The 26,994-nt window shown below is 42.7% G+C and overlaps 1 protein-coding gene across 3 annotated transcripts in view; it reads right to left on the reverse strand.

The window, feature by feature from the left end:
- The window catches only part of LOC117527072 (protein sidekick-1-like), a 747,725-nt gene that overhangs the window by 190,508 nt on the left and 530,223 nt on the right, over window positions 1–26,994 (reverse strand). For all 3 annotated transcript variants that reach the window (XM_034189250.1, XM_034189251.1, XM_034189252.1), the window contains 5 exons: window positions 16,003–16,197; window positions 14,278–14,394; window positions 14,017–14,184; window positions 12,270–12,372; window positions 11,950–12,123 (listed from right to left, as the gene is read on the reverse strand). In XM_034189250.1, coding sequence (XP_034045141.1) covers window positions 11,950–12,123; window positions 12,270–12,372; window positions 14,017–14,184; window positions 14,278–14,394; window positions 16,003–16,197 — 757 coding nt within the window. The remainder of the gene's footprint in view (window positions 1–11,949; window positions 12,124–12,269; window positions 12,373–14,016; window positions 14,185–14,277; window positions 14,395–16,002; window positions 16,198–26,994) is intronic.

Consider the following 26,994-nt stretch of genomic DNA (forward strand, 5'->3'; position numbering starts at 1 on the left):
CCAGGTTTCAGCTCCATACAGGAGGGTAGGGACCACAATGGCTCTGTAGACCTGCACTTTTGTGGAAAGGCGCAGTGCATGATTCTGCCAGACTTTCTTTGAGAGTCGACCAAAAGAACTGCTGGCCTTGGCAAGGCGACTGTCTAGGTCCTTGGCAACAGATGCGTCATTTGAGATAACACTACCGAGATACGTGAAGTGCTCTACTGCATTCAGGCTGGTACCCTCAATGTTGATTTGGGGTGGGGTATATGCTGTATGGGGGACCGGTTGATATAGCACTTCTGTCTTTCTCAGGCTGATGGTGAGGCCGAAGGCTCTTGCTGCTTCAGCAAAACAGTTGACAATGTGCTGCAAGGCTTGCTCCGTATGGGCGACGAGGGCGCAGTCATCTGCGAAGAGCAGCTCCATGATTAGCTGTTCTGTGATCGTAGTGTGGGACAGAAGGCGCCGCAAGTTAAACAGACTTCCGTTGGTTCTGAAGGGGATATAGATGCCGTCTGTCAAGTCTTCTTTGGCCTCACGAAGCATCATGCTGAAGAAGATGGAGAACAGAGTGGGCGCGAGGATGCAACCTTGTTTGACGCCATTTGAGATGGGGAAACTGCCGGACAGAGTCCCGTTGTACTTTACTTGTCCCATCTGGCCTTCATGCAGCAGGCGGATGATGGTGAGGAGCTTTGGAGGGCAGCCAAGGCGTGCAAGAATCTTCCACAAACCCTCACGACTGACCGTGTCAAAAGCCTTGGTTAAGTCTATGAAGGCTGCATAAAGGGCCATGTGCTGTTCCCTGCACTTCTCCTGAATCTGTCTCAGGACGAAGATCATGTCGGTGGTTCCCCTGTTGGCCCAAAATCTGCACTGACTCTCGGGAGTATTTTCATGCGCTATGGTAGGGGTAAGCCTGTTGAGCAGCACTCGAGCCAAAATCTTACCTGCTATTGAGAAGAGAGTGATGCCCCGGTAATTAGAACAGTTGGACTTGTCGCCCTTGTTCTTGCACAGGGAGACAATGACCACATCCCGAAGGTCATGTGGAACCATTTCCTTTTCCCAGCAACTGGAGAAGAGAATCTGAAGCTTGTCGAGGACTGCCTCACCTCCATTTTGGTACACCTCTGCTGGGATGCCATCTATGCCAGGAGACTTCCCTGGATTCAGCTGCGTGGTGGCCTTTCGGATCGCTTCAAGTGTTGGGGGGTCATCAAGTTCCCATTTCACCTCCACCTGGGGAATCTTCTTGACTGATGACTCTTGCACAGTGCGCTTGTCACTGAAGAGGTTTTCAAAGTGTTCTGACCAATGCTGCATAATGGTTTCCTTGTCCGTCAGAAGGGTGGAGCTGTCTGAGGAGCGCAGGGGTGCTTGCACTTGATGTGCTGGCCCATGGATGGTCTTAAGGGCTTCATAAAAGGAGCACATGTCTCAGGCATCGGCACGTTGTTGTGTCTTCTCCACAAAAGCTAGCCACCAGTCATTCTGCAGTATGCGGAGCTTGCTTTGCAGTGTGGAGCAGGCATTTCTGTAAGCTGTCTTGGCAGAGTGGTCATCAGGTTTAGCTAAAAGAGTCTTGTGGCATGCACATTTCTTTTCTAGTCATTCCTGGATCTGTGCATCAGACTCATCAAACCAGTCTTTATTTTTCCTGGCTGAGAAGCCCACTACTTCTGCTGCCGTCTCCTGAAGGATGGTCTTTAATCTCATACACTGTTGTTCAGGGTCGTCAGGCAGGCCTTCTTCTCCACCCAGTCTCTCCTCTAGTTTGGCCTGGAACTCCATTTTGGTGTCTATGTCTTGCAGCTTGTGGACTTGTAACTTCTTAAACTGTGGGCCTTTCTTCTTAGGAGGGGGCTTGAAAGTGAAAGCAATCTTGGAACGGACCAAGCGATGATCCATATAGGAATCCGCGCTAGGCATCACCCTGGTATGTAGTACGTCTCTTCTATCACGCTGTCGCGTCAGAACGTAGTCCAGAAGGTGCCAGTTTTTGGAGCGTGGGTGTCTCCAGGTTGCTTTGAATCTCTCTTTCTGTTGGAACAGGCTGTTGGTGATCGTCAAGTCATGTGCAGAGCAGAACTCCAGCAGCAGGCGGCCATTGTCATTACAGTTGCCTATGCCATGTTTCCCTAGCACGTCCTTCCATACATCAGAGTCGCAGCCCACCCTGGCGTTGAAATCTCCTATGATGAGGAGCTTGTCCTGGTTGTCGACACGCTGTAGAAGGTTGTGCAGATCGCTATAGAAAGCCTCCTTAACTCCGATGTCGGCCTGCATGGTTGGGGCATACACACTAACAATAGTGGCAAAATCCTTGTTGCTGATGGGGAGCCGGAGTGACATGAGTCGGTCAGAATGTCCAACTGGCAAACTGTGTAACCTATGTGCTATGGCACTCTTAATCATGAACCCGACCCCTGAGAGTCGACGATCTTCTTTAGCCTTCCCTGACCAGAACAGTGTGTAGCCTGTGCCTTCCTTGGTGAGTGACCCTTGGTCTGCAAAGCGCACCTCTCTGAGTGCAGCAATGTCTATATCAAGCCTTGCTAGCTCTTTGGCGACTAAGGCTGAGCGTCTTCGAGGACGATCGCTATTGTCTGAGTCCATCATTGTGCGTACATTCCAGCACGCAATTTTCAGGTTCTTTGTTTTACTTTTCGCACTGCATGTAGTGATGCCAACTGGGTCTAGTGAGACAAGCCATGTTTAGACCACCTTTTCTAGGTCTGTCTCCATGTGGAGCAAGCAGGGCTATCCCTAAACAGGGCTGCTTGGTCACCCAGGGCCCTGCCGGATGATGCTGTTGTCTCGGGTCAGCAATCAAACGACCATAGCTCCTGAGCCGCCTGCATGCAGGATCGAGACTGCAGCTCCCAGTGCCATCATGCACCTGCTGTTTTCGCCTCTTCCCATCGCTGCAGGGCTTTCCTTCCCGCCTGCGCTCGTTGCTTAAAGTGGGGTTCAGCTTGCGCACACCAATTCCACTCTTTAGGCAAGGTGGCACTCCACAGTGGCACAGACAAGCTGCGACGGCTGTGGCGACCACCAGGCTGTAGGTTTTACATCAGAGTGACCTTCTCCTAGCCTCTGGCTAAAGAACCTTCCTCGGAGCCACGGGGGCAGTAACCCAGGCTGGGGGTTTAACATCAGGGTTTTCCTTCCCCTAGGTCAGGGGTGGGCAATCATGTGCCATAAAGGGCCGAGACACTGCAGGTTTTCCGTGCAACCAGTCACCTCAGCAGGTGATTTCATTAATGATCAGGTGTCTTAGCAGGTGATTTCACTGACAACCAGGTGTTTATGTTCAGAGGAGAAGCTCATCAGCAACCCACCTGCTGAGGTGAATGGTTGCATGGAAAACCTGCAGTGTCTCGGCCCTCGATGCCCACCCCTGCCCTAGGTGGACCGCCTTAACAGGGCTAATGAGTCCCATCTACCCACTGCTATAACCCAGTCAGCTGGGAGGCTCGTGATGGCGGGAGCGCCTAGATCCCGTATAGGTCATGGACCTACCACTGCCATACTTGAATAAACAATATCTGTGTTGTAAAACAATAACAACAAAAACACAAAGTCAACCTAGTCAAAACCAAAGTGAGTGCAGCTCCAGGAAAACCTACCTGAAACAATCTAAAACTGACTGAAAATAAATCTGACTCAATCTAAACCGAAAACAATTCATCTAGCGCAACGTAACTATAGCTTGTAAGCTAACAGACGGAATATCAAATCAAATCAAATTTATTTATTTATTTATACTCAACAAAAATATAAACGCAACACTTTTGGTTTTGCTCCCATTTTGTATGAGATGAACTCAAAGATCTAAAACTTTTTCCACATACACAATATCACCATTTCCCTCAAATATTGTTCACAAACCAGTCTAAATCTGTGATAGTGAGCACTTCTCCTTTGCTGAGATAATCCATCCCACCTCACAGGTGTGCCATACCAAGATGCTGATTAGACACCATGATTAGTGCACAGGTGTGCCTTGGACTGCCCACAATAAAAGGCCACTCTGAAAGGTGCAGTTTTGTTTTATTGGGGGGGGGATACCAGTCAGTATCTGGTGTGACCACCATTTGCCTCATGCAGTGCAACACATCTCCTTCGCATCATCCGTGAAGAGAACACCTCTCCAACATGCCAAACGCCAGCGAATGTGAGCATTTGCCCACTCAAGTCGGTTACGATGACAAACTGGAGTCAGGTCGAGACCCCGATGAGGACGACGAGCATGCAGATGAGCTTCCCTGAGATGGTTTCTGACAGTTTGTGCAGAAATTCTTTGGTTATGCAAACCGATTGTTTCAGCAGCTGTCCGAGTGGCTGGTCTCAGACGATCTTGGAGGTGAACATGCTGGATGTAGAGGTCCTGGGCTGGTGTGGTTACACGTGGTCTGCGGTTGTGAGGCTGGTTGGATGTACTGCCAAATTCTCTGAAACGACTTTGGAGACGGCTTATGGTAGAGACATGAACATTCAATACACGAGCAACAGCTCTGGTTGACATTCCTGCTGTCAGCATGCCAACTGCACGCTCCCTCAAATCTTGTGACATCTGTGGCATTGTCCTGTGTGATAAAACTGCACCTTTCAGAGTGGCCTTTTATTGTGGGCAGTCTAAGGCACACCTGTGCACTAATCATGGTGTCTAATCAGCATCTTGATATGGCACACCTGTGAGGTGGGATGGATTATCTCAGCAAAGGAGAAGTGCTCACTATTACAGATTTAGACTGGTTTGTGAACAATATTTGAGAGAAATGGTGATATTGTGTATGTGGAAAAAGATTTAGATCTTTGAGTTCATCTCATACAAAATGGAAGCAAAACCAAAAGTGTTGCATTTATATTTTTGTTGAGTGTATATAGTGCCAAGTCACAACAAACAGTCGCCCCCAAGGCGCTTTATATTGTAAGGCAAGAGCCACACAACAATTACAGAAAAACAGAAAAAAAGTTTGGCAGATAGTTCTGGAGGAAATCACTGAAGAAATTAACACATTGAAAATATGGTTTGACTGAAACAAATTGTCATTAAATAAGACAGGGATGAAGTGGAGGTGTAAGAGTCACTAGGTGTTCACAGGAAACACTTATTTATTTATGTATGTATGTATTTATTTATGTATGTTCATTGTTAGTTGCTTTTATATTTTCTGTTGTGTTTCTATTCAGGTTCTTTTTGCCTCTTTCTCTAAAATTGTATATAATAATCATTAGATTATTAATATATAAACAAAAATAAATTTAAGAAATATTATAATTTGAAAACAAATGCACCCGAACGTGATGAGAGCTGCTTAATGCTAACTTTTAACATTGAAAATGCCATAGACATGCTAACGCGTTAGCGTTGCTCCCGTTTTTAAGTTATAAAATACATCTATCAACCGTTTCAGAAGACCATAACAGGTCGGTTTAACATAGAAATGGTAAATAATACTCACAGAAGTATGCTCTTTAGGGTTTTAGCGGGGGAAAATTAAGCGAAAGAAAGAAAGAATAAACGAAGCAATAGGTCGAAGCATTGCTTCAATCTGCGAACCACTGCTTGGACTGGTTCACGGTTCAAAGCAAAGACGTGCTGCAGAAAAGTTGATTACAGGCGCACATGACGTGAAATATATATATATATATATATAAACATTAAACTGAAGCCAAGAGTAACGAGGCTGTTTGTTTTAAAAATGTAAGAAATAGAAAGTACAGATACTTGTGTGAAAATGTAATGAGTAGAAGTCAGAAGTAGGCAGAAAAATAAGTAAAGGAGTAAAGTATAGATACCTAAAAAGTGTACTTAAGTACAGTAATGAAGTATTTGTACTTCGTTATTTGACACCTCTGAACGTTTCATGTAGTTTTTCCACTAGGTTTGCACACACTGCAGCAGGGATTTTGGTCCACTCCTCCATACAGATCTTCTCTAAATCTTTCAGGTTTGGAGTTTCAGCTCCCTCCAAAGATTTTCTATTGAGTTCAGGTCTGGAGACTGGCCAGGCCACTCCAGGACCTTGAAATGCTTCTTGCGGAGCCCCTCCTTAGTTGCCCTGGCTGTGTATTTGGGGTCATTGTCATGCTGGAAGACCCAGCATAACTTGATAACTGATAATATAATAAAGATAACTGATCAGGTGCAGCACTGTTCAGTCCACATACAGACCTGAGCCAAACAGCGGACGTCATATAGCAGGTGTACTGCAGAATATAAATGTAAATCTAACAGTGCTATTATGAAATAACAACTAATGCGGTGCAGCCAATCTGCCACCTTAACTTGTTAATGTTGTAGACATTTATGAGAAATAGCAAATATTTGAAACATGAAAGAACATGAATATTACAAACAGGCAATTACTTTATCAGACATGTGAAATTAAGATGGCCTTGCTGCTTCCTTTATATTTGATAATGTGTCAGTTTACCTGCCTGCAGAGTCTCCTGAATTATGTTCACCACATTTATTAATCTTTTCTCTGTACTCCTGAGGCCTTCTCTCTGTCAATCAAATCTACAATCTGAATCAGCTGTTCTGTTAGCTACTGAAGACTTTGATTTCCCAGTGGTTTGCAGCACACCAACTACAAAACACTGATGATGTGTCTGATCACAAAGAAGAAAAGAATTTTGATCTTTCACTGGATAATTTCAGAATAAAGGAAAGAATGATCTCAGTTCAGGCTGTTACCTGGAGGTATGTTGTTGCCATTGGGCCACTTAGAACTAACAGAGCTTGTATAATACCAGAATGTTTTTTTTCCCTTGTTAGACAAGAAAATGTGATGCGATGTTCAATTTAGTGTTTGTATTTTGTAGTTAATCTTTGGTGAATTTCTAATAAATGCTACAGTCACACAGATGGAATTTCTAGGACTTGACCTTTACCCAGACAGCAAATAGATCCGGGCCGGATGTAGTCCAACATCTGGTACCAATCCTGAAAACAGATCCGGTCCAGACAGTTTTTGCACCCTGGCCCAGATCCGGCACGGCTCCGCTTTACAGTTCTGGAACAGATCCGGACCAGATCTGAACTGGATCCGCGAAACACCAGACCATATCTGGCACGGATCTGGGACAGATGTGGACCGCATCACAGCACCGTGGCAGGAACAAGTTTTACAGGGGTAAGTTCCGTGGATCCGAGGAAACTGATTTGTATCTATAACACACAGATCAGTGTCCCTGGATTTATAAAACTTGACTGTCGTAAAGAAACAAACCGCTTTGCAATAAGCATTTAAAAAAGCCTCAGTGACGATCACGATTACAGAGTACAGAGTTTACAACCGCTAATGGATAGTTTCTACCGAGTGCAGATAAAATTGCTTATCGTTATGCCCCATGTTCCTGCCACGGTGATGTGATGTGGACCACATCTGCCCCAGATCCGTGCCAGATATGGTCTGTAAACGGTTGGTGTTTTGCGGATCCAGTTCAGATCTGGTCCGGATCTGTTCCAGAACTGTAAAGCGGAGCCGTGCCGGATCTGGGCCAGGGTGCAAAAACTGTCTGGACCGGATCTGTTTTCAGGATTGGTACCAGATGTTGGACTACATCCGGCTCGGATCTATTTTCTGTCTGGGTATGGTCTATAGCGCACAGTCTAAAGTGCATCGCATAAGTGCATTTGGGGCATGTCCAACTCAACTGTGCATGTAATCGGAGTGGTACAGAGTACAAGTAGAATTGTATTTTGTTACTTAATTAGTCATGAGATTTGTGTTCTTAGCAAAGCATGAAATAAACCAGAGTGTCACCTGTCACTGCTTTTAGACAGATTTTGATGTTTGATTGATGTTATGTGTCGACGCGGGTTGAGGAGCGGACCTGCGTCTGACAGAACCCAGCGCTAAAATAACCAGAAAGCGGTTCCAATAACAAAACAATTTATTCTTTCCACCCTCTGGTGCATAACAAAGTGAATGAACAAAAGATGCGTCAGTCTGGTGGAGTGAAGGCTGGCACGCTCTCCAGCGCCTAAAAGGATCGAAGCCCGGCACTTCTGGACTCACTTTTACCGCCAAACACCCCCCAGGTGGACACGACAAACCGACTCTCTGCGAAGGATAGAAGAGGTGAGGTAAGTCAGCAGTTACAAGCAATATCCTTCAAAAGGCACACACTATCAGCAACACATTCAGGTCTGTATTTAAGCTTTATGTAAATGAGCAGCTTCTCACAACAGGTGGAGGATCAGTTGTCCGCACGCCATAGCAGTGAGAAGCGAGCTGCACAATTCTCATCACAATTCAAATATACTGCGTAACAAAATACCAAGTTACTATCAACAAGTAGTCAAACAATTAATCACCTCTGATGTGTGCTGACAGCATGTGTCCCTCACCCTTCCTGCTTCACAGGCACGATGTGTCAAACCCAGGCGCGGTCCTCAGTGTCTCACAAACGAACATCACAAGGTCGAGTTCCCGGCAATTCTGCTTGAATCACACACGGCTTAAATGCAGAACGCCATCTAATTATCTGCTTCAGCTGAAAGTCTTTAAGGTTGCATGTGAGCACCATCCACAGGTGCTGCACATAACATTGATGAGGGTGAAGGACTCTTCAGCCAGCACCTTCTCCACAGACAAATCAGTTTTCATACCACCTGGAGAGCAAAGAAAAGAAAAGAACACCAAAATGTCCAGCCACACCCCCCCAACACACAACAATTGATGTTTAGAAGGAGCACAAAAAGAGGCAGCACCACCATAGCTGCCTGAGGTGAGGCATTTAAGCACCTCCTACAATACCTCCCAGTCACTCCCCTGCTTTCCCTGACTGTGATGCTCTTTGCCTGAAATCCCTGAAAACTGGATTGTTTACAAATCAGTGTTGTTTTATTTTTATTTTTATATTTCCAGAGATTTTCGAGTTTGTGAACAATGTGTTCTACCAACTGAGCCGCAGGCAATGACATTACTGTACCGCCATATATTTCAACTATCTTGTTTTCTCTTAAGGTCAGAAAGACTGACCCATAATCTACAACAGTATTAAATGTTATTCTCTTTTTATTTTGGTTTACTGAGGCAGTCAGATGGTGTATAGGCTCGAATCAAACAGCAATAAAGAAAACAGTATAGGTTATATATATATAGTGCATCCAAAAAGTATTCACAGCACTTCACTTTTTTGACATTTTGTTATGTTACAGCTTCATTCCAAAATTGAGTAAATTTTTTCCTCCCTCAAAATTCTACTCACAACACCCCATAATGACTATATGAAAAACATTTTCTGAAATTTTTGCAAATTTATTAAAAATAAAAAACTAAGAAATCACATGTACATAAGTACCCTTTGCTCAATACTTTGTTGATGCACCTTTGGCAACAATTACGGCCTCAAGTCTTCTTGAATATGATGCCACAAGCTTGACGCACCTATCTTTGGACCGTTTTGTCCATTACTCTTTGCAGCACCTCTCAAGCTCCATCAGGTTCGATGGGGAGCGTCGATGCTGTCATGATTGGGTCTGTGGTGGGGGGGTGTTTACTGCTTTGGGTATGCATTTAGTTTTGCACTGGGGTTTTGGTGGCTGGATTTCTTTTGTGTTGTTTGGTGTTGGGCGTTTCCCTCCTGTCTGCCCTTCGTGTGGCCACGCCTCTTTCTGGATCTTTCCTCACACACCTGCGGTGCATTTACCCTGATCACATCCCCTTTATTAGTCAAACCTGCTTCCTCTCTCACTTGCGAGATTGTTGTGCCTTGTGCCTCATTTGAGCATTTGAGTTTTCACAGTCCTGTTTTTGCTTTATCATGTATCGACCTGTCTGCCTGTTTCTGGATTCTGTCTCTGCCAAATGCTTCGGTTACTGTTGATATTTTTGGACTGTCTTTTTGTGTACCGACTCACGCAAGTCCTGACATTGAACTCTGTGAAGCTGAGACCTGAATCCTGCATTTGTGTCCGATCACTTGGTGCCGTCTGGCCCGTCAGATGCACAGCCATTTTCAGATCTCTCCAGAGATGTTCAATCAGATTCAGGTCTGGGCTCTGGCTGGGACACTCAAGGACATTCACAGAGTTGTTCTGAAGCCACTCCTTTGATATCTTGGCTGTGTGTTTAGGGTCACTGTCCTGCTGAAAGATGAACCATCACCCCAGTCTGAGGTCAAGAGCGCTCTGGAGCAGGTTTTCATCCAGGATGTCTCTGTACATTGCTGCATTTGTCTTTCCCTCAATCCTGACTAGCCTCCCAAGTTCCTGCTGCTGAAAAATATCCGCACAGCATGATGCTGCCACCACCATGCTTCACTGTAGGGATGGTGCCTGGTTTCCTCCAAACATGACACCAGGCATTCACGCCAAACAGTTCAATCTTTGTCTCATCAGACCACAGAATTTTGTTTCTCATGGTCTGAGAGTCCTTCAGGTGCCTTTTTGCAAACTCCAGGTGAGCTGCCATGTACCTTTTACTAAGGAGTAGCTTCTGTCTGGCCACTCTACCATACAGGCCTGATTGGTGGATTGCTGTAGAGATGGTTGTCCTTCTGGAAGGTTCACTTCTCTCCACAGAGGAATGCTGGAGCTCTGACAGAGTCACCATCAGGTTCTTGGTCACCTCCCTGACTAAAGTCTTTCTCTCCCGATCGCTCAGTTTAGACGGGCGGCCAGCTCTAGGAAGAGTCCTGGTGGATCCGAATTTCTTCTATTTATGGATGATGGAGGCCACTGTGCTCATTGGGACCTTCAAAGCAGCAGAAATGTTTCTGTTCCTTTCCCCAGATTTGTGCCTTGAGACAATCATGTCTCAGAGGTCTACAGACAATTCCTTTGTCTTCATGCTTAGTTTGTGTTCTGACATGCATTGTCAACTGTGGGACCTTAAATGTAGACAGGTGTGTGTCTTTCCAAATCATGTCCAATCAGCTGCATTTACCCCAGGTGGACTCCAATTAATCTCTAGAAACATCTCAAGGATGACCAGTGGAAAAAGGTGCACCTGAGTTCAATTTTGAGCTTCATGGCAAAGGCTGTGAATACTTGTGTACACGTGATTTTTTTTTTTTTTTTTTTTGTAATACATTTTTTTTATTTGTAATAAATTTGCACAAATCTCTGTGAACACTTTTTCACATTGTGAATATGGGGTATTGTGAGTAGAATTTTTTTTGGCGGGGGGGGGGGGGATTTCATCTACTTTCTAGCATAAAAAATGTGGAAAAAGTGCAGTGCTGTGAATACTTTCTGGATGCACCGTATTAATGGGTAGTAAAACATGCTGTTCTGAAACTGGAAAATAGGTGGTTCTATCCCTGAACGCTCCTGTATGTGAAAGTGTCCTTGAAAAAGTCACTAAACCCCAAACTGCTTCAGTCCCAACTTCATTAAGGAACTGTATTGTGTTGAACCTTTATTTAATTAAGTTCCATTAACTTTAATATAATTTATGAGTCCATTTAATGAGTGATGGTAATTTAGCTGAAATCAAAAGGTGTATGTGACCCTAACCTCAAATATTTTAGGTCTCATAACTTATTTTTGATTAAGAAAGAGAACATCAGTCATCTTTCTATCTCTCTTTTTTAAAATGCTCAAACTTATTCGGGTTTACGTTGTAAACTTTATACTCATTTATGTAAGGGGCACCTAACTATAACACCTTATAAACAGCAGAAAATATCATCTCCGCTCATTTGTAGACCAGGTTTAGGTGATATGTGGTACAACTTCTTTTCAGGTGATTCACAGTAGCAAAGGACCAACACTGCACCCGATCACACCTCATTTTATAATAATTTCCTTGATTTGTCATTGTACATACAAATTATTAATGAAATTATTATTTTCTTTAATTTGTGAGTGACTCTGATAACAATCCAAACTACAGACGTTGGCAAAAACACAACATTCTTAGCAGAGGTGACAAAACAACACAGACAATATATGATGAGAACACGGTCAACGCAGCGTGTGCACTTATTTGTACTCACATGACTTCGAGACGAGCAGAGCGAGAATCATTGCCAGCCTTTGATGTCACAGTGCAGGTGTAGTCGCCAATATCACCTGACCAGGTCTGGCCAATAGTGAGGGAGCCCAGATGCAAGGAGACACGCCCCCCACTAGAAGGAAGTACTGGCACACCACCGCGATCCCACTTAAAGCTAACAAATAAAACAAAAACAGAACAAAGTGACTACCGTATTCCTTGAACACAGCGTTAAAAACATAAGAAGGAAGAGCTGTCAACACTTTTAAGTGGCAGAAAATACGTATGCCTGCACTTTAACATAAAAACTGAAGTGGGTACCTGATAGTTACTCTGGAGTCGTGTGTAGCATTACAGTCCAGAACAGCAGTGGTTCCTTTAATCACACGCTGGTCTGATGGAGGCACAGATATGACAGTACGACCTGAAAAATAACGGAGAGAATGAATGAGAAAGAAAGACAGAGTGAGAGAGCAAACACACTCTGGAATAGAGGTAAAGGTGGGCGTCAGTTGGGCAGGTGATTTGTAAATGCTTGTAAAGGTGTTAATGTGTTTGTGTTGTGTTGCTCCAGGGGCGCTCAAGTTCGGTCCTCGAGAGCTACCTTCCTGATACTCTTAGTTGTCTCCCTGCTCCAGCACACCTGAATCCAATAAAAGTCTCGTTAGCAGGCTTTTAATGAGCCTTTCATTGGATTCAGGTGTGTTGAAGCAGGGAGACAACTAAGAGTATCAGAAAGGTAGCTCTCGAGGACCAAACTTGAGCACCCCTGGCTTACACAGTTAGCACACGTGTACGTGAAGTCAGAAAAATTAGAACTATGCACTTTGTTTGGTCTCAACTGTCAAAAAAATACCTCTTGAAGAGGAAAAAACAAACATATGTAATTTGCACATGAGTATAAGTCGCAGGACCTCACAAACAAGAAAAAAAAAAAAAGACAAGAGGCAGCTAATATTCTGAAAAATAAAGTAATACTCAAACGTGAGCAGCTAAAGATATTTAAGTTACATAGCCGTCGCAGCTTTGGAACTGCAGAATGGGTCACTTGTTCTATGAGCCTCGTCTACTAAGATAATCTTCATTTCTTGCATTGTTCCTCCACCCTCTTTTACTTTTTTGAGAAAATAGGAATGATGTAATTACAACATGAGAAGAAATTGTATCTCATGCCCATGCAATAGCATTTCAAGTGCTCAATGTATTAAAGCATGGCCTTGATATATATGTATATCACGTATATCGTATATTTGTGCTTGGGGAAAAGGAGTTTTTATGGTGAGTACACATCATTTACAAATGAGGCTCTGGGTTGCTGGAAAAAAATAATAGTAATATGAACCCTAAAACAATCTCACTCTATGATATCACAAAGACATGATGTGCGAAAAAAGTTATAATTCTTACTGCCAGAATACACAATATGCAATGTCTAATTAAGCTACCTGTTCACACTCTACACATGTATTCTGCTACAGAATAGTGTGAACCTAATTACTTTAGCTGTAAATCTGGTTTGCACTGTTGAATAAAAGCATGAATTTATACACACATCAACAAAAACACACTTCATGTGCAGAGGTTTATGGCTGCACAAAACTGCTTAGACTATCAAATTACTGGTGCTTTGTCATGCCAGTGTGTCATTTCACATGATTTAGAACCTGGAGACAAATATGCACTGAAAAATAAATTAGAAGGCGATGCACAGGCCATTTTTCTGATCTCACTGAAGATTACACAGGCTGCATCCACCACAGCGCTGAAAGTAAATAACTATCATTGGTCAAGCTTCCAGGTCATGGACAATTCTATGTCAGCCATACTTAATCTGAAGCTTTCAGGGCAATCACCAGCTTTTCCAGCTAATCAATCATTGTCCATCCTGGTCAGACAGGTCATTATTTCACCACTGAATCAGCCCAGTACATGAACCAATCACAATTCCGCTCATGACCTCATCTGAATAAACCATGTATATTAGTGTTCCATGTCTGTTTCATTCTGCTTAATGAAACTATACTGAGCCATTTAATGTGCACGAAGGACGTGTCTGTGCTTGTCTTACTCCACACAGTGAGCATAGCCGTGGCATTGATGGCGCCTTCTGAGTTAGAGACAGTGCAGGTGTACTCCCCAGAATCCTGCAAGCTGACTGGCTGAACCTGCAGATCCCCCGACTGCAGCAACGTGAACTTGGGAATCCGCACAGAGCCGCTAGCTAAAACCTGTGATCCTGCGGGTGGGGTGAGTGGATTAGAATGATAAGAACTCATGAATTTTTAATTAAAGCATGTTTGTGTGCAATGCAGACTGAGCAGCGGCTCACCTTTCCTCCAGGTAATGGCAGGTTTTGTAGCTCCACTTGCCTGGCAGGTAAACAAAGCTGTGTTTCCATCCGTTACCGTTTGGTCAGACGGCGGGAACATAAACGTGGGGGCCACACCTGAAAGAGAGACGGAGGGGGAAAAAAGGAAGATGAAAAATGGCCACTGAGAGCAGGAAGCAGAATAAAGAGCGTGACAGAGATGTTTACTGAAGACAGAGTGGAAACAGAAAAATGAGCAAAGAAAGGACGACATGGTGGATCTAAACACGCGTGCTTCCCTCAGCGATCAGCGGCGATATTAGTCATTGCCAGTGCTACATGTGCATGCATAAATGAGGAACTCTGGTGTGAAACCTCCTCTCGGGACTTTTAATTATGATCAAATGCACTAAACAGAAGCTCCACAGGCACACAACTGTATGTGCACATCTCTGCACATGATGTGCACTATCAACCGCTAAGACAAAGGGCAGCGCACAAAACCGCACCGACTTCCAGTTCAGTCTTCAAAACAACATTTTGTTTCAGTCTGAGGTACATTGACTCGAGAGCCCCATCGTCTCAAAATAAGAAAGCAGATCCAATTAGAAAACAATTTTGTTTTTTAACCACAAGTAGCAAATAAATAAATAAATACAGAAAAAGGTCAATGATGTTTGTTGCCATGGAGTGAAAGGGCAGGGTTGTGGTAGTACTTAGGGGGGAATGTGCTGGTAGGGGGCAGAAAATCCTAATGCTGCACCTAAATGGCTGGAGGTGACGCTAGCCTAGACACAAAAAATTAATGGACAACTCGCTCTTCCACCCAAGCTACAGCCAGCAAATGTGGTGCCACGAAATGTAGAGTACAAATGAATGAGGTGGAAGGGTAGAGCGGAAATTAAGGACGAGAAATTATAAAGGAAGTAAAGGGGACAAACGATAACACAAAGAACAAACTAGAGGGGAAATAAGCAGAGGATGTTCCTCTAAAGGTGCAACAGGAACCTTATTAACTACAACCCACATCACAAATGCTTTGATTATGAACTAATCACGTGTGCCTGACTTTAAAGATGTGTTAACAACTACCCAGCTTGGTCCATTTCAATCCAACTGTGGTCCATTTATTCAGACTGAAAAGATGAGATGAAGTCTGGTTCCAAATGGACTGTGCTCAGAACCAACGGTACAGTGTCCATAAAACATCAGACGCTGCCCCAATCCATGAAAAAGACCCTATCATTAAATAATGTGCACATTAACTCCAATTAACTCCAAGATGGCCACGCCCTGGGAACGCCCATCATGCGACAAATGCCAGCTGCTTGTTGCCTTCATTTGTAGCTAATCTCACCATTTGGGGGAGGGGAGGGTGATGATCTGAAAGTAGCCAGCGAACACGGCTTCAGTAGGTGGAAACACCACCAGCTGCCGGCGTAACTTGAAAGTGCTGTGGAGAAATCCAAAAGAGTGCCCACGCTTCACCTGGCTGTGGCAGAGAAATGATTATTTTGAGAACCAGGAATAGACTGGTTGTCTGCCATCCAGGACCTGGGGCAGTCCTGAGGCATGGTGGATATGTGACACCCGGGTGTGCATGCTCCCCAATTTGACCTCGTGCCAAAGAAGCCAATAGACGTGGGTGAAAACATGACCTCATGGCAGAAGCAATTAGACAAAAATCAGTGAAAGAAACTGAGTGAGCTGATGTAGGCGTATTGTAACATAGTACGTCATACTCACTGGAAATAATGAGCTGTGTGTACGTCTGGGTCTCTCCAGCAGCGTTGCGAGCAAAGCACTGGAATATTCCTCCGTCAGCAGGCTGAACCCTGCGCACCGTCAGCCCAGCTGCAGCACTGACTTTATATCGAGGGTTGGCCAGTTTGGAAAGAGGCACTGCATCCTTATACCACTCTACCCTGGGCTGGGGCATGCCTACACATGTGCATTTACATGAACACACATAAGAAAAAGGAAAAAAAAGGAGAAATCGATCAATTTAGTTAATAAGCCAGATGACCTTATACCTGCATAAATTGCTCCAACTCCAACTAAAACAGCCACACACGCGCTTTTATCCAATACGCCTATTTTGTTGTGCACTTCTCGTTATAAATATGCATGTGGACATAATGAGTGCTAATAATATATTGATTGAAGGGTGCAGGTGGCAGGATAAGGGTGGCAGAAGGGGCCAAAAAACAGTTTGAATTAAAGATGTGAGAGAATAGCACACCACCACACACACACACACACACACACACACACACACACACACACACACACACACACACACACACACACACACACACACACACACACACACAGACACACACACACACAGAGTTGTAGCCTCTTGCTTTATTTGTGCCCTCCACACTGATGTGTTTGGGTGCAAGTGTGGATATTTTATTTCTACACATTTTCTTCAATTTCCTGCTTTCACTAACAAAGTATATGGTTGCATTTCACAAACTGGTGCTAAAAAGTGGTCATTTTTTTCAGAATTCATTATGTAAATTATACATGTGTTTCCCTTTCAAATGCAACCTTCTGGATTTAATTATTCCATTTAGTTTTAGAGAAAAAGCCAATGGAAAATGTATTGGAATTCAAAACGTTTTTGTCGATTTTCTCGGGCAATTTCAGGCAATTTTCATGCAAAATCTAGGGAACTGGTGTCAAAATGTTCTGAAGAACCTGTTCTTTCATAATATACCATATGTAAAGACATCTGGGCAAAAAATGACAATGCTTACTGAATCACCACCTCCACCACCACCACAGCCAATTCCACCCCTGACAAAATTATTTCAACTGACCAGAGGTTCCTTGATTCATGTCCAAATGTTATGAAATACATATCACTGGAAAGAGAACAGAACAACCGAAAGTGAGCGAAAATCAAAATAAAAACTTGATGACTGAAATAACTGAACTTGAAATTAAGAAGGTCATTTCCAATTTGAAACCAAATAAAGCTCCGGGACCAGACGGTTTCCCCTCAGAGTGGTACAAAGAGATGAAAGACCTCTTGGTGCCTTTAATGAAAACCACATTTAATTTTATTTTACAGACAGGTGTAACTCCCTCATCATGGAACGAGGCTACTATCTCCTTAATAGCCAAAGAGGGAAAGGACAAGCTTGATTGTGGAAATTATTGTCCAATTAGTGTACTTAATCAAGATTACAAGATATTCACACACATTCTTGCCAAAAGAATGGAGAATATTCTTACTGAGATAATTAGCCTGGACCAGACGGGCTTTATTAAGCAGAGACAGACACAGGACAATATCCGACGAACACTACATACAATTGATCACGTAACAGAAGAAAATATTAAAATGATCCTCATTGGTCTTGATGCTGAAAAAGCCTTTGATCGGGTAAACTGGGAATTTTTATATAAAATTTTGGGACAATTTGGTTTTCATCGGTCATTTATTGTAGTCATCCAAGCATTATACAGGTGTCTGAAAGCAAGAATTAAAATTAACGGAGCACTCTCAAAATCCTTTGACCTGAGAAGAGGGACACGTCAGGGGTGCCCGCTGAGTCCAGTACTCTTCATTCTCTTCATTGAGGCCCTGAGTCGAGGCATCAAGCAGGACAGTGGTATTTCTGGAGTCAAAATGGCGGGCCAAGAACACAAAATTTCCCTATTCGCAGATGACGTTTTGATCTACTTAACAAATCCAAACTTGTCTGTCCCCAAACTGCTATCTTTCCTGGAGGACTTCAGTTCAATATCTGGCTATAAACTTAACATTCCAAAAACACAGATATTAACCTTTAATTACGAGCCCAGTCAAGAAATAGGAACAAGTGTTAAAATGAAATGGGATTTGAAGCAGATGAAGTACCTGGGCGTGAACATACCTAAAAAACTTATAAATTTACATGATGTGAACTATAAGCCATTGAGTCATAAAATTAATGAAGATATTAAAAGATGGAACATGCTACCAATTTTAAGTTTTGAGTCACGTATTGATGTAATTAAGATGAATATTCTGCCCAGACTGCTTTATCTGTTCCAAACTCTCCCAATTGAAATATCTGATAAACAGTTTAATGAATGGGACAAACTAATCTTTAGATTTATCTGGCAGGGGAAAATCAATCAATTCAATCAATTTTTTTTTATATAGCGCCAAATCACAACAAACAGTTGCCCCAAGACCAAGATTAAAATACAAATATTTACAGATGGCAAAGGACAAAGGGGGATTAGCTCTACCGTGCATGAGGGACTATTATTTATCAGCACAACTCCGGACGTTAGTGTGTTGGTGTAATCCAGACTATAAAGCAAGATGGAAAGAGCTAGAGATGGCTGAGTCCGAAAACTATCCAATTCAGGCAAAGTTGGGCGACAAAAGACCGATAAAAGAGCAGACAGAACAAGGTAATCAATGGATTAATCTTCTGCTGAAACTTTGGCTAAATTGTCTTAATAAGAATGGTTGGCATGAGAAAGCTAGGATTTTAAGATGGTGTGCTTATGACTTGGACTTCACTCCTAATAAACTAGATGCAACATATAAAAGTTGGGCCGGTCTAGGCTTAGGAGCTTATTGTATGCTGTATGATAAGGAAATTTTGAGGGAATTTCAATCAGTAAGGGAGCAATATCAACTAAGTAATTCAGATTTTTACAGGTTCCTCCAAATGCGTCATCATCTACAAAAAACATTGCCTAGAAATAAGGATATTTTTGAAACTCCAATACTTGGAATTTTTATTAAGGCATATCGCACAGACTCAAATTTTAAACTAATCTTGAAATTATACAAGGAGATATAGGCAGCCAAGGATTTAAATACATCATATATTAAACAAAAATGGGAAAGGGAATCAAAGGTGGTGATTTCTGATGTTACTTGGTCTAAATATTGTGCATTTCAATGGAAAATATCCAGCTCTAATGTTTGGAGATGTTTTGGTTGGAAAAGCTTGTGTAGATATTTTATCACTCCAGCACAAACCAAATATTATTCAAGCTCCTCCAATTGTTGGAGAAACTGCGGAGCCCAAAGTGAAAAACACTTCCATTTGTTTTGGTCATGTCCACTGGTCAATAGCTTTTGGATTTGAATTCATTCTGAAATGGAAAAAATTCTGGGTCTGAAGTACCCTTTTAATTGGGACGAACTTCTTTTTGGACTTTTACATTCAGTGGACACAGACAAAGAAACCAGATGTCTATACGTCATGTTGCCCGGATCATTGACGGGGAGCCGGCTTGGTGAAATTTCATAGACATCTGTCCATGACTTCCTGTTCCGGAGCACAGCGGTGTTCTGCTGTATCTGTTAGCTGTTTGAACTGAGCTGTTTGAGTTCTTTGAATTAACAGTCTTTTTCAAGACTTTTTTACTTTTTACTTTTTTTTACTTTTTCACCGTGCTCCAACGCCTAAGGAAGACCTCTAACGGTCGAAGCATCGCGACGGAGCTCTTTTATCAGCTGGCCTTCATCAGCGTTGGCAGGCTAACTAGCTTGCTAACGCTTTCGTTTTTATTTTTGTTTTATTTTTTAGCACTGTTGTCGTGCTGCTCCACAGCTTGCCTAGTGGATTTTTATTTTATTTTAGCACTGTTGTCGTGTGTTACCTGTGCTGCTCCACAGCCTGTCCAGTGGATTTTTATTTTATTTTTTAGCACTGTTGTCGTGCGTTACCTGTGCTGCTGCTCCACAGCCTGTTCAGTGGATTTTTATTTTATTTTTTAGCACTGTTGTCGTGCGTTACCTGTGCTGCTCCACAGCCTGTTCAGTGGATTTTTATTTTATTTTTTAGCACTGTTGTCGTGCGTTACCTGTGCTGCTCCACAGCCTGTTCAGTGGATTTTTATTTTATTTTTTAGCACTGTTGTCGTGTGTTACCTGTGCTGCTCCACAGCCTGTTCAGTGGATTTTTATTTTATTTTTTAGCACTGTTGTCATGTGTTACCTGTGCTGCTCCACAGCCTGTTCAGTGGATTTTTATTTTATTTTTTAGCACTGTTGTCGTGTGTTACCTGTGCTGCTCCACAGCCTGTTCAGTGGATTTTTATTTTATTTTTTAGCACTGTTGTCGTGTGTTACCTGTGCTGCTCCACAGCCTGTTCAGTGGATTTTTATTTTTTTTTTAGCACTGTTGTCATGTGTTACCTGTGCTGCTCCACAGCCTGTTCAGTGGATTTTTATTTTATTTTTTAGCACTGTTGTCGTGTGTTACCTGTGCTGCTCCACAGCCTGTTCAGTGGATTTTTATTTTATTTTTTAGCACTGTTGTCGTGTGTTACCTGTGCTGCTCCACAGCCTGTTCAGTGGATTTTTTTTTTTTTTTTAGCACTGTTGTCGTGTGTTACCTGTGCTGCTCCACAGCCTGTTCAGTGGATTTTTATTTATTTTAGCGCTGTTGTCGTGCGTTGCCTGTGCTGCTCCACAGCCTGTCCAGTGGATTTTTATTTTATTTTTAGCACTGTTGTCGTGCGTTACCTGTGCTGCTCCACAGCCTGTTCAGTGGATTTTTATTTTATTTTTTAGCACTGTTGTCGTGCGTTACCTGTGCTGTTCCACAGCCTGTCCAGTGGATTTTTATTTTATTTTTTACCACTGTTGTCGTGTGTTACCTGTGCTGCTCCACAGCCTGTCCAGTGGATTTTTATTTTATTTTTTGGCACTGTTGTCGTGTGTTACCTGCGCTGCTCCACAGCCTGTTCAGTGGATTTTTGTTTTGTTTTTTGGCACTGTTGTCGTGCGTTACCTGTGCTGCTCCACAGCCTGTCCAGTGGATTTTTATTTTATTTTTTGGCACTGTTGTCGTGCGTTACCTGTGCTGCTCCACAGCCTGTCCAGTGGATTTTGATTTTTATTTTATTTTTTTTAGCACTGTTGTCGTGTGTTACCTGTGCTGCTCCACAGCCTGTCTAGTGGATTTTTATTTTATTTTTTACCACTGTTGTCGTGTGTTACCTGTGCTGCTCCGCAGCCTGTCCAGTGGATTTTTTTTTTTTTTTAGCACTGTTGTCGTGCGTTACCTGTGCTGCTCCACAGCCTGTCCAGTGGATTTTTATTTTATTTTTTAGCACTGTTGTCGTGCGTTACCTGTGCTGCTCCACAGCCTGTCCAGTGGATTTTTATTTAATTTTTTACCACTGTTGTCGTGCGTTACCTGTGCTGCTCCACAGCCTGTCCAGTGGATTTTGATTTTGATTTTATTTTTTTTTGGCGCTGTTGTCGTGCGTTACCTGTGCTGCTCCACAGCCTGTCCAGTGGATTTTTATTTAGCGCTGTTGTCGTGCGTTACCTGTGCTGCTCCACAGCCTGTCTAGTGGATTTTTATTTTGTTTTAGCACTGTTGTCGTGCGTTGCCTGTGCTGCTCCACAGCCTGTCCAGTGGATTTTTATTTTATTTTATTTTATTTTTTAGCACTGTTGTTGTGCGTTACCTGTGCTGCTCCACAGCCTGTCTAGTGGATTTTTATTTTGTTTTAGCACTGTTGTCGTGCGTTACCTGTGCTGCTCCACAGCCTGTCCAGTGGATTTTGATTTAGCACTGTTGTCGTGCGTTACCTGTGCTGCTCCACAGCCTGTCCAGTGGATTTTTATTTTGTTTTAGCACTGTTGTCGTGCGTTGCCTGTGCTGCTCCACAGCCTGTCCAGTGGATTTTTATTTTTATTTTATTTTTTAGCACTGTTGTCGTGCGTTACCTGTGCTGCTCCACAGCCTGTCTAGTGGATTTTTATTTTGTTTTAGCACTGTTGTCGTGCGTTGCCTGTGCTGCTCCACAGCCTGTCCAGTGGATTTTTATTTTTATTTTATTTTATTTTTTAGCACTGTTGTTGTGCGTTACCTGTGCTGCTCCACAGCCTGTCTAGTGGATTTTTATTTTATTTTAGCACTGTTGTCGTGCGTTGCCTGTGCTGCTCCACAGCCTGTCTAGTGTCGGATTCCCTGTTTGGGAATCCGCTAGCTTAGCGTAGCTACTAGCTCTTAGCCGTTTTAGCATGGCGGCTTCTCCTGTCTCTCCCGTACTTTTCTGCTCTGGGTGTGAAATGTTTAGTTATTCCTCGGCCTCTTTTAGCAGTAACGGTACTTGTAATAAGTGCAGCTTATTCGTAGCTTTGGAGGCCAGGCTGGGCGAATTGGAGGCTCGGCTCCGCACCGTGGAAAATTCTACAGCTAGCCAGGCCCCTGTAGTCGGTGCGGACCAAGGTAGCTTAGCCGCCGTTAGTTCCCCCCTGGCAGACCCCGTGCAGTCGGGAAGGCAGGCTGACTGGGTGACTGTGAGGAGGAAGCGTAGCCCTAAACAGAAGCCCCGTGTACACCGTCAACCCGTTCACATCTCTAACCGTTTTTCCCCACTCGACGATACACTCGCCGAGGATCAAACTCTGGTTATTGGCGACTCTGTTTTGAGAAATGTGAAGTTAGCGACACCAGCAACCATTGTCAATTGTCTTCCGGGGGCCAGAGCAGGCGACATCGAAGGACATTTGAAATTGCTGGCTAAGGCTAAGCGTAAATTTGGTAAGATTGTAATTCACGTCGGCAGTAATGACACTCGGTTACGCCAATCGGAGGTCACTAAAATTAACATTGAATCGGTGTGTAACTTTGCAAAAACAATGTCGGACTCTGTTGTTTTCTCTGGGCCCCTCCCCAATCAGACCGGGAGTGACATGTTTAGCCGCATGTTCTCCTTGAATTGCTGGCTGTCTGAGTGGTGTCCAAAAAATGAGGTGGGCTTCATTGATAATTGGCAAAGCTTCTGGGGAAAACCTGGTCTTGTTAGGAGAGACGGCATTATTGTATGGCCTTGCCTTGCAATGTGGAGCGCCTTGGGGCAACTGTTTGTTGTGATTTGGCGCTATACAAGAAAAAAGTTGATTGATTGATTGATTGATTAAGTACGGCAGCCCGTAAAGCAATCACCGAAAAGTGGATGAGCGCCCATGCTCCATCTTTAGAGGATGGCACAGGATTGTTTACAGACTATTCACAATGGAACAAACTACATTTTCCAGGAGATTACAATCGGACAAATTCGAAGAGGTTTGGAGCAAATGGAGGAGTTACATTTCTGCCAGGCATCCTGAATTTGTATGACACTCTGTATTCTCATTTTAAATTGAATGTTGTTTTTTTAAGTACACCCCTGCATGTTCTTTGCTCTATGTTCTAAAAATTTTTTTGTGTGTGTATCTCTGTAAAAATATTTTGTTAAACTTTATAAAAAAAATAAAATAAAAAAAAAAAAAAAAAGGAAAGAGAACATCCTAAGCTTATAAATGACACCAAGATTGTCTTGACAGGTCTTCTCCAAGAAATTACATCTGATGTTCATAAAAATTAACCAGAGTGTTACAAGTCCACCCTTTTTGATACACCAGTATATGAAATGCGACCATATCCACCCTCTCCACATCTCCTTCACTTGTGTCACTCTGACACTGGATCACATTACTGAGGAGGAACATAAAGTGTGTGTGTGTGTGTGTGTGTATGAGACAGAACAGGATGGTCTCGCCTGCAGTTTTTTTTAGCTGTGTCCATCCTGCTTATGTAAGTGTTTTCTTGTAATCCAGTTAAACACGGGCATCAGAACATGTTCAATTTTCAGACTGTCTCAGCGTGTTAATCTGCTCATCCTGCCAAAAGTACACTGAACTGTCCAAGAAGTCCTCGTCCTCGGCCAGAGCAGGCGACATCGAAGGACATTTGAAATTGCTGGCTAAGGCTAAGCGTAAATTTGGTAAGATTGTAATTCACGTCGGCAGTAATGACACTCGGTTACGCCAATCGGAGGTCACTAAAATTAACATTGAATCGGTGTGTAACTTTGCAAAAACAATGTCGGACTCTGTTGTTTTCTCTGGGCCCCTCCCCAATCAGACCGGGAGTGACATGTTTAGCCGCATGTTCTCCTTGAATTGCTGGCTGTCTGAGTGGTGTCCAAAAAATGAGGTGGGCTTCATTGATAATTGGCAAAGCTTCTGGGGAAAACCTGGTCTTGTTAGGAGAGACGGCATCCATCCCACTTTAGAGGGAGCAGCTCTCATTTCTAGAAATCTGGCCAATTTTTTGGGATCCTCCAAACTGTGACTGTCTAGCGTTGGGACCAGGAGGCAGAGCTGTGGTCTTATACACCTCTCTGCAGCTTCTCTCCCCCTGCCATCCCCCTATTACCCCATCCCCGTAGAGACGGTGCCTGCTCCCAGACCACCAATAACTAGCAAAAATCTATTTAAGCATAAAAATTCAAAAAGAAAAAATAATATAGCACCTTCAATTGCACCACAGACTAAAACAGTTAAATGTGGTCTATTAAACATTAGGTCTCTTTCTTCTAAGTCCCTGTTGGTAAATGATATAATAATTGATCAACGTATTGATTTATTCTGCCTAACAGAAACTTGGTTACAGCAGGATGAATATGTTAGTTTAAATGAGTCAACACCCCCGAGTCACACTAACTGTCAGAATGCTCGTAGCACGGGCCGGGGCGGAGGATTAGCAGCAATCTTCCATTCCAGCTTATTAATTAATCAAAAACCTAGACAGAGCTTTAATTCATTTGAAAGCTTGTCTCTTAGTCTTGTCCATCCAAATTGGAAGTCCCAAAAACCAGTTTTATTTGTTATTATCTATCGTCCACCTGGTCGTTACTGTGAGTTTCTCTGTGAATTTTCAGACCTTTTGTCTGACTTAGTGCTTAGCTCAGATAAGATAATTATAGTGGGCGATTTTAACATCCACACAGATGCTGAGAATGACAGCCTCAACACTGCATTTAATCTATTATTAGACTCTATCGGCTTTGCTCAAAAAGTAAATGAGTCCACCCACCACTTTAATCATATTTTAGATCTTGTTCTGACTTATGGTATGGAAATAGAAGACTTAACAGTATTCCCTGAAAACTCCCTTTTGTCTGATCATTTTTTAATAACATTTACATTTACCCTGATGGACTACCCTGCAGTGGGGAATAAGTTTCATTACACTAGAAGTCTTTCAGAAAGCGCTGTAACTAGGTTTAAGGATATGATTCCTTCTTTATGTTCTCTAATGTCATATACCAACACAGAGCAGAGTAGCTACCTAAACTCTGTAAGGGAGTTAGAGTATCTTGTCAATAGTTTTACATCCTCATTGAAGACAACTTTGGATGCTGTAGCTCCTCTGAAAAAGAGAGCTTTAAATCAGAAGTGTCTGACTCCGTGGTATAACTCACAAACTCGTAGCTTAAAGCAGATAACCCGTAAGTTGGAGAGGAAATGGCGTCTCACTAATTTAGAAGATCTTCACTTAGCCTGGAAAAAGAGTTTGTTGCTCTATAAGAAAGCCCTTCGTGAAGCTAGGACATCTTTCTACTCATCACTAATTGAAGAAAATAAGAACAACCCCAGGTTTCTTTTCAGCACTGTAGCCAGGCTGACAAAGAGTCAGAGCTCTATTGAGCTGAGTATTCCATTAACTTTAACTAGTAATGACTTCATGACTTTCTTTGCTAACAAAATTTTGACTATTAGAGAAAAAATTACTCATAACCATCCCAAAGATGTATCGTTATCTTTGGCTGCTTTCAGTGATGCCGGTATTTGGTTAGACTCTTTCTCTCCGATTGTTCTGTCTGAGTTATTTTCATTAGTTACTTCATCCAAACCATCAACATGCTTATTAGACCCCATTCCTGCCAGGCTGCTCAAGGAAGTCCTACCATTATTTAATGCTTCAATCTTAAATATGATCAATCTATCTTTGTTAGTTGGTTATGTACCACAGGCCTTTAAGGTGGCAGTAATTAAACCATTACTTAAAAAGCCATCACTTGACCCAGCTATCTTAGCTAATTATAGGCCAATCTCCAACCTTCCTTTTCTCTCAAAGATTCTTGAGAGGGTAGTTGTAAACAGCTAACTGATCACCTGCAGAGGAATGGTCTATTTGAAGAGTTTCAGTCAGGTTTTAGAATTCATCATAGTACAGAAACAGCATTAGTGAAGGTTACAAATGATCTTCTTATGGCTTCGGACAGTGGACTTATCTCTGTGCTTGTTCTGTTGGACCTCAGTGCTGCTTTTGATACTGTTGACCATAAAATTTTATTACAGAGATTAGAGCATGTCATAGGTATTAAAGGCATTGCGCTGCGGTGGTTTGAATCATATTTGTCTAATAGATTACAGTTTGTTCATGTAAATGGGGAATCTTCTTCACAGACTAAAGTTAATTATGGAGTTCCACAAGGTTCTGTGCTAGGACCAATTTTATTCACTTTATACATGCTTCCCTTGGGCAGTATTATTAGACGGTATTGCTTAAATTTTCATTGTTACGCAGATGATACCCAGCTTTATCTATCCATGAAGCCAGAGGATACGCACCAATTAGCTAAACTGCAGGATTGTCTTACAGACATAAAGACATGGATGACCTCTAATTTCCTGCTTTTAAACTCAGATAAAACTGAAGTTATTGTACTTGGCCCCACAAATCTTAGAAGCATGGTGTCTAACCAGATCGTTACTCTGGATGGCATTTCCCTGATCTCTAGTAATACTGTGAGAAATCTTGGAGTTATTTTTGATCAGGATATGTCATTCAAAGCGCATATTAAACAAATATGTAGGACTGCCTTTTTGCATTTACGCAATATCTCTAAAATCAGAAAGGTCTTGTCTCAGAGTGATGCTGAAAAACTAATTCATGCATTTATTTCCTCTAGGCTGGACTA

This window comes from Thalassophryne amazonica, chromosome 15 (genome assembly GCF_902500255.1).
Source record: "Thalassophryne amazonica chromosome 15, fThaAma1.1, whole genome shotgun sequence".
NCBI classification, from domain to species: domain Eukaryota; kingdom Metazoa; phylum Chordata; class Actinopteri; order Batrachoidiformes; family Batrachoididae; genus Thalassophryne; species Thalassophryne amazonica.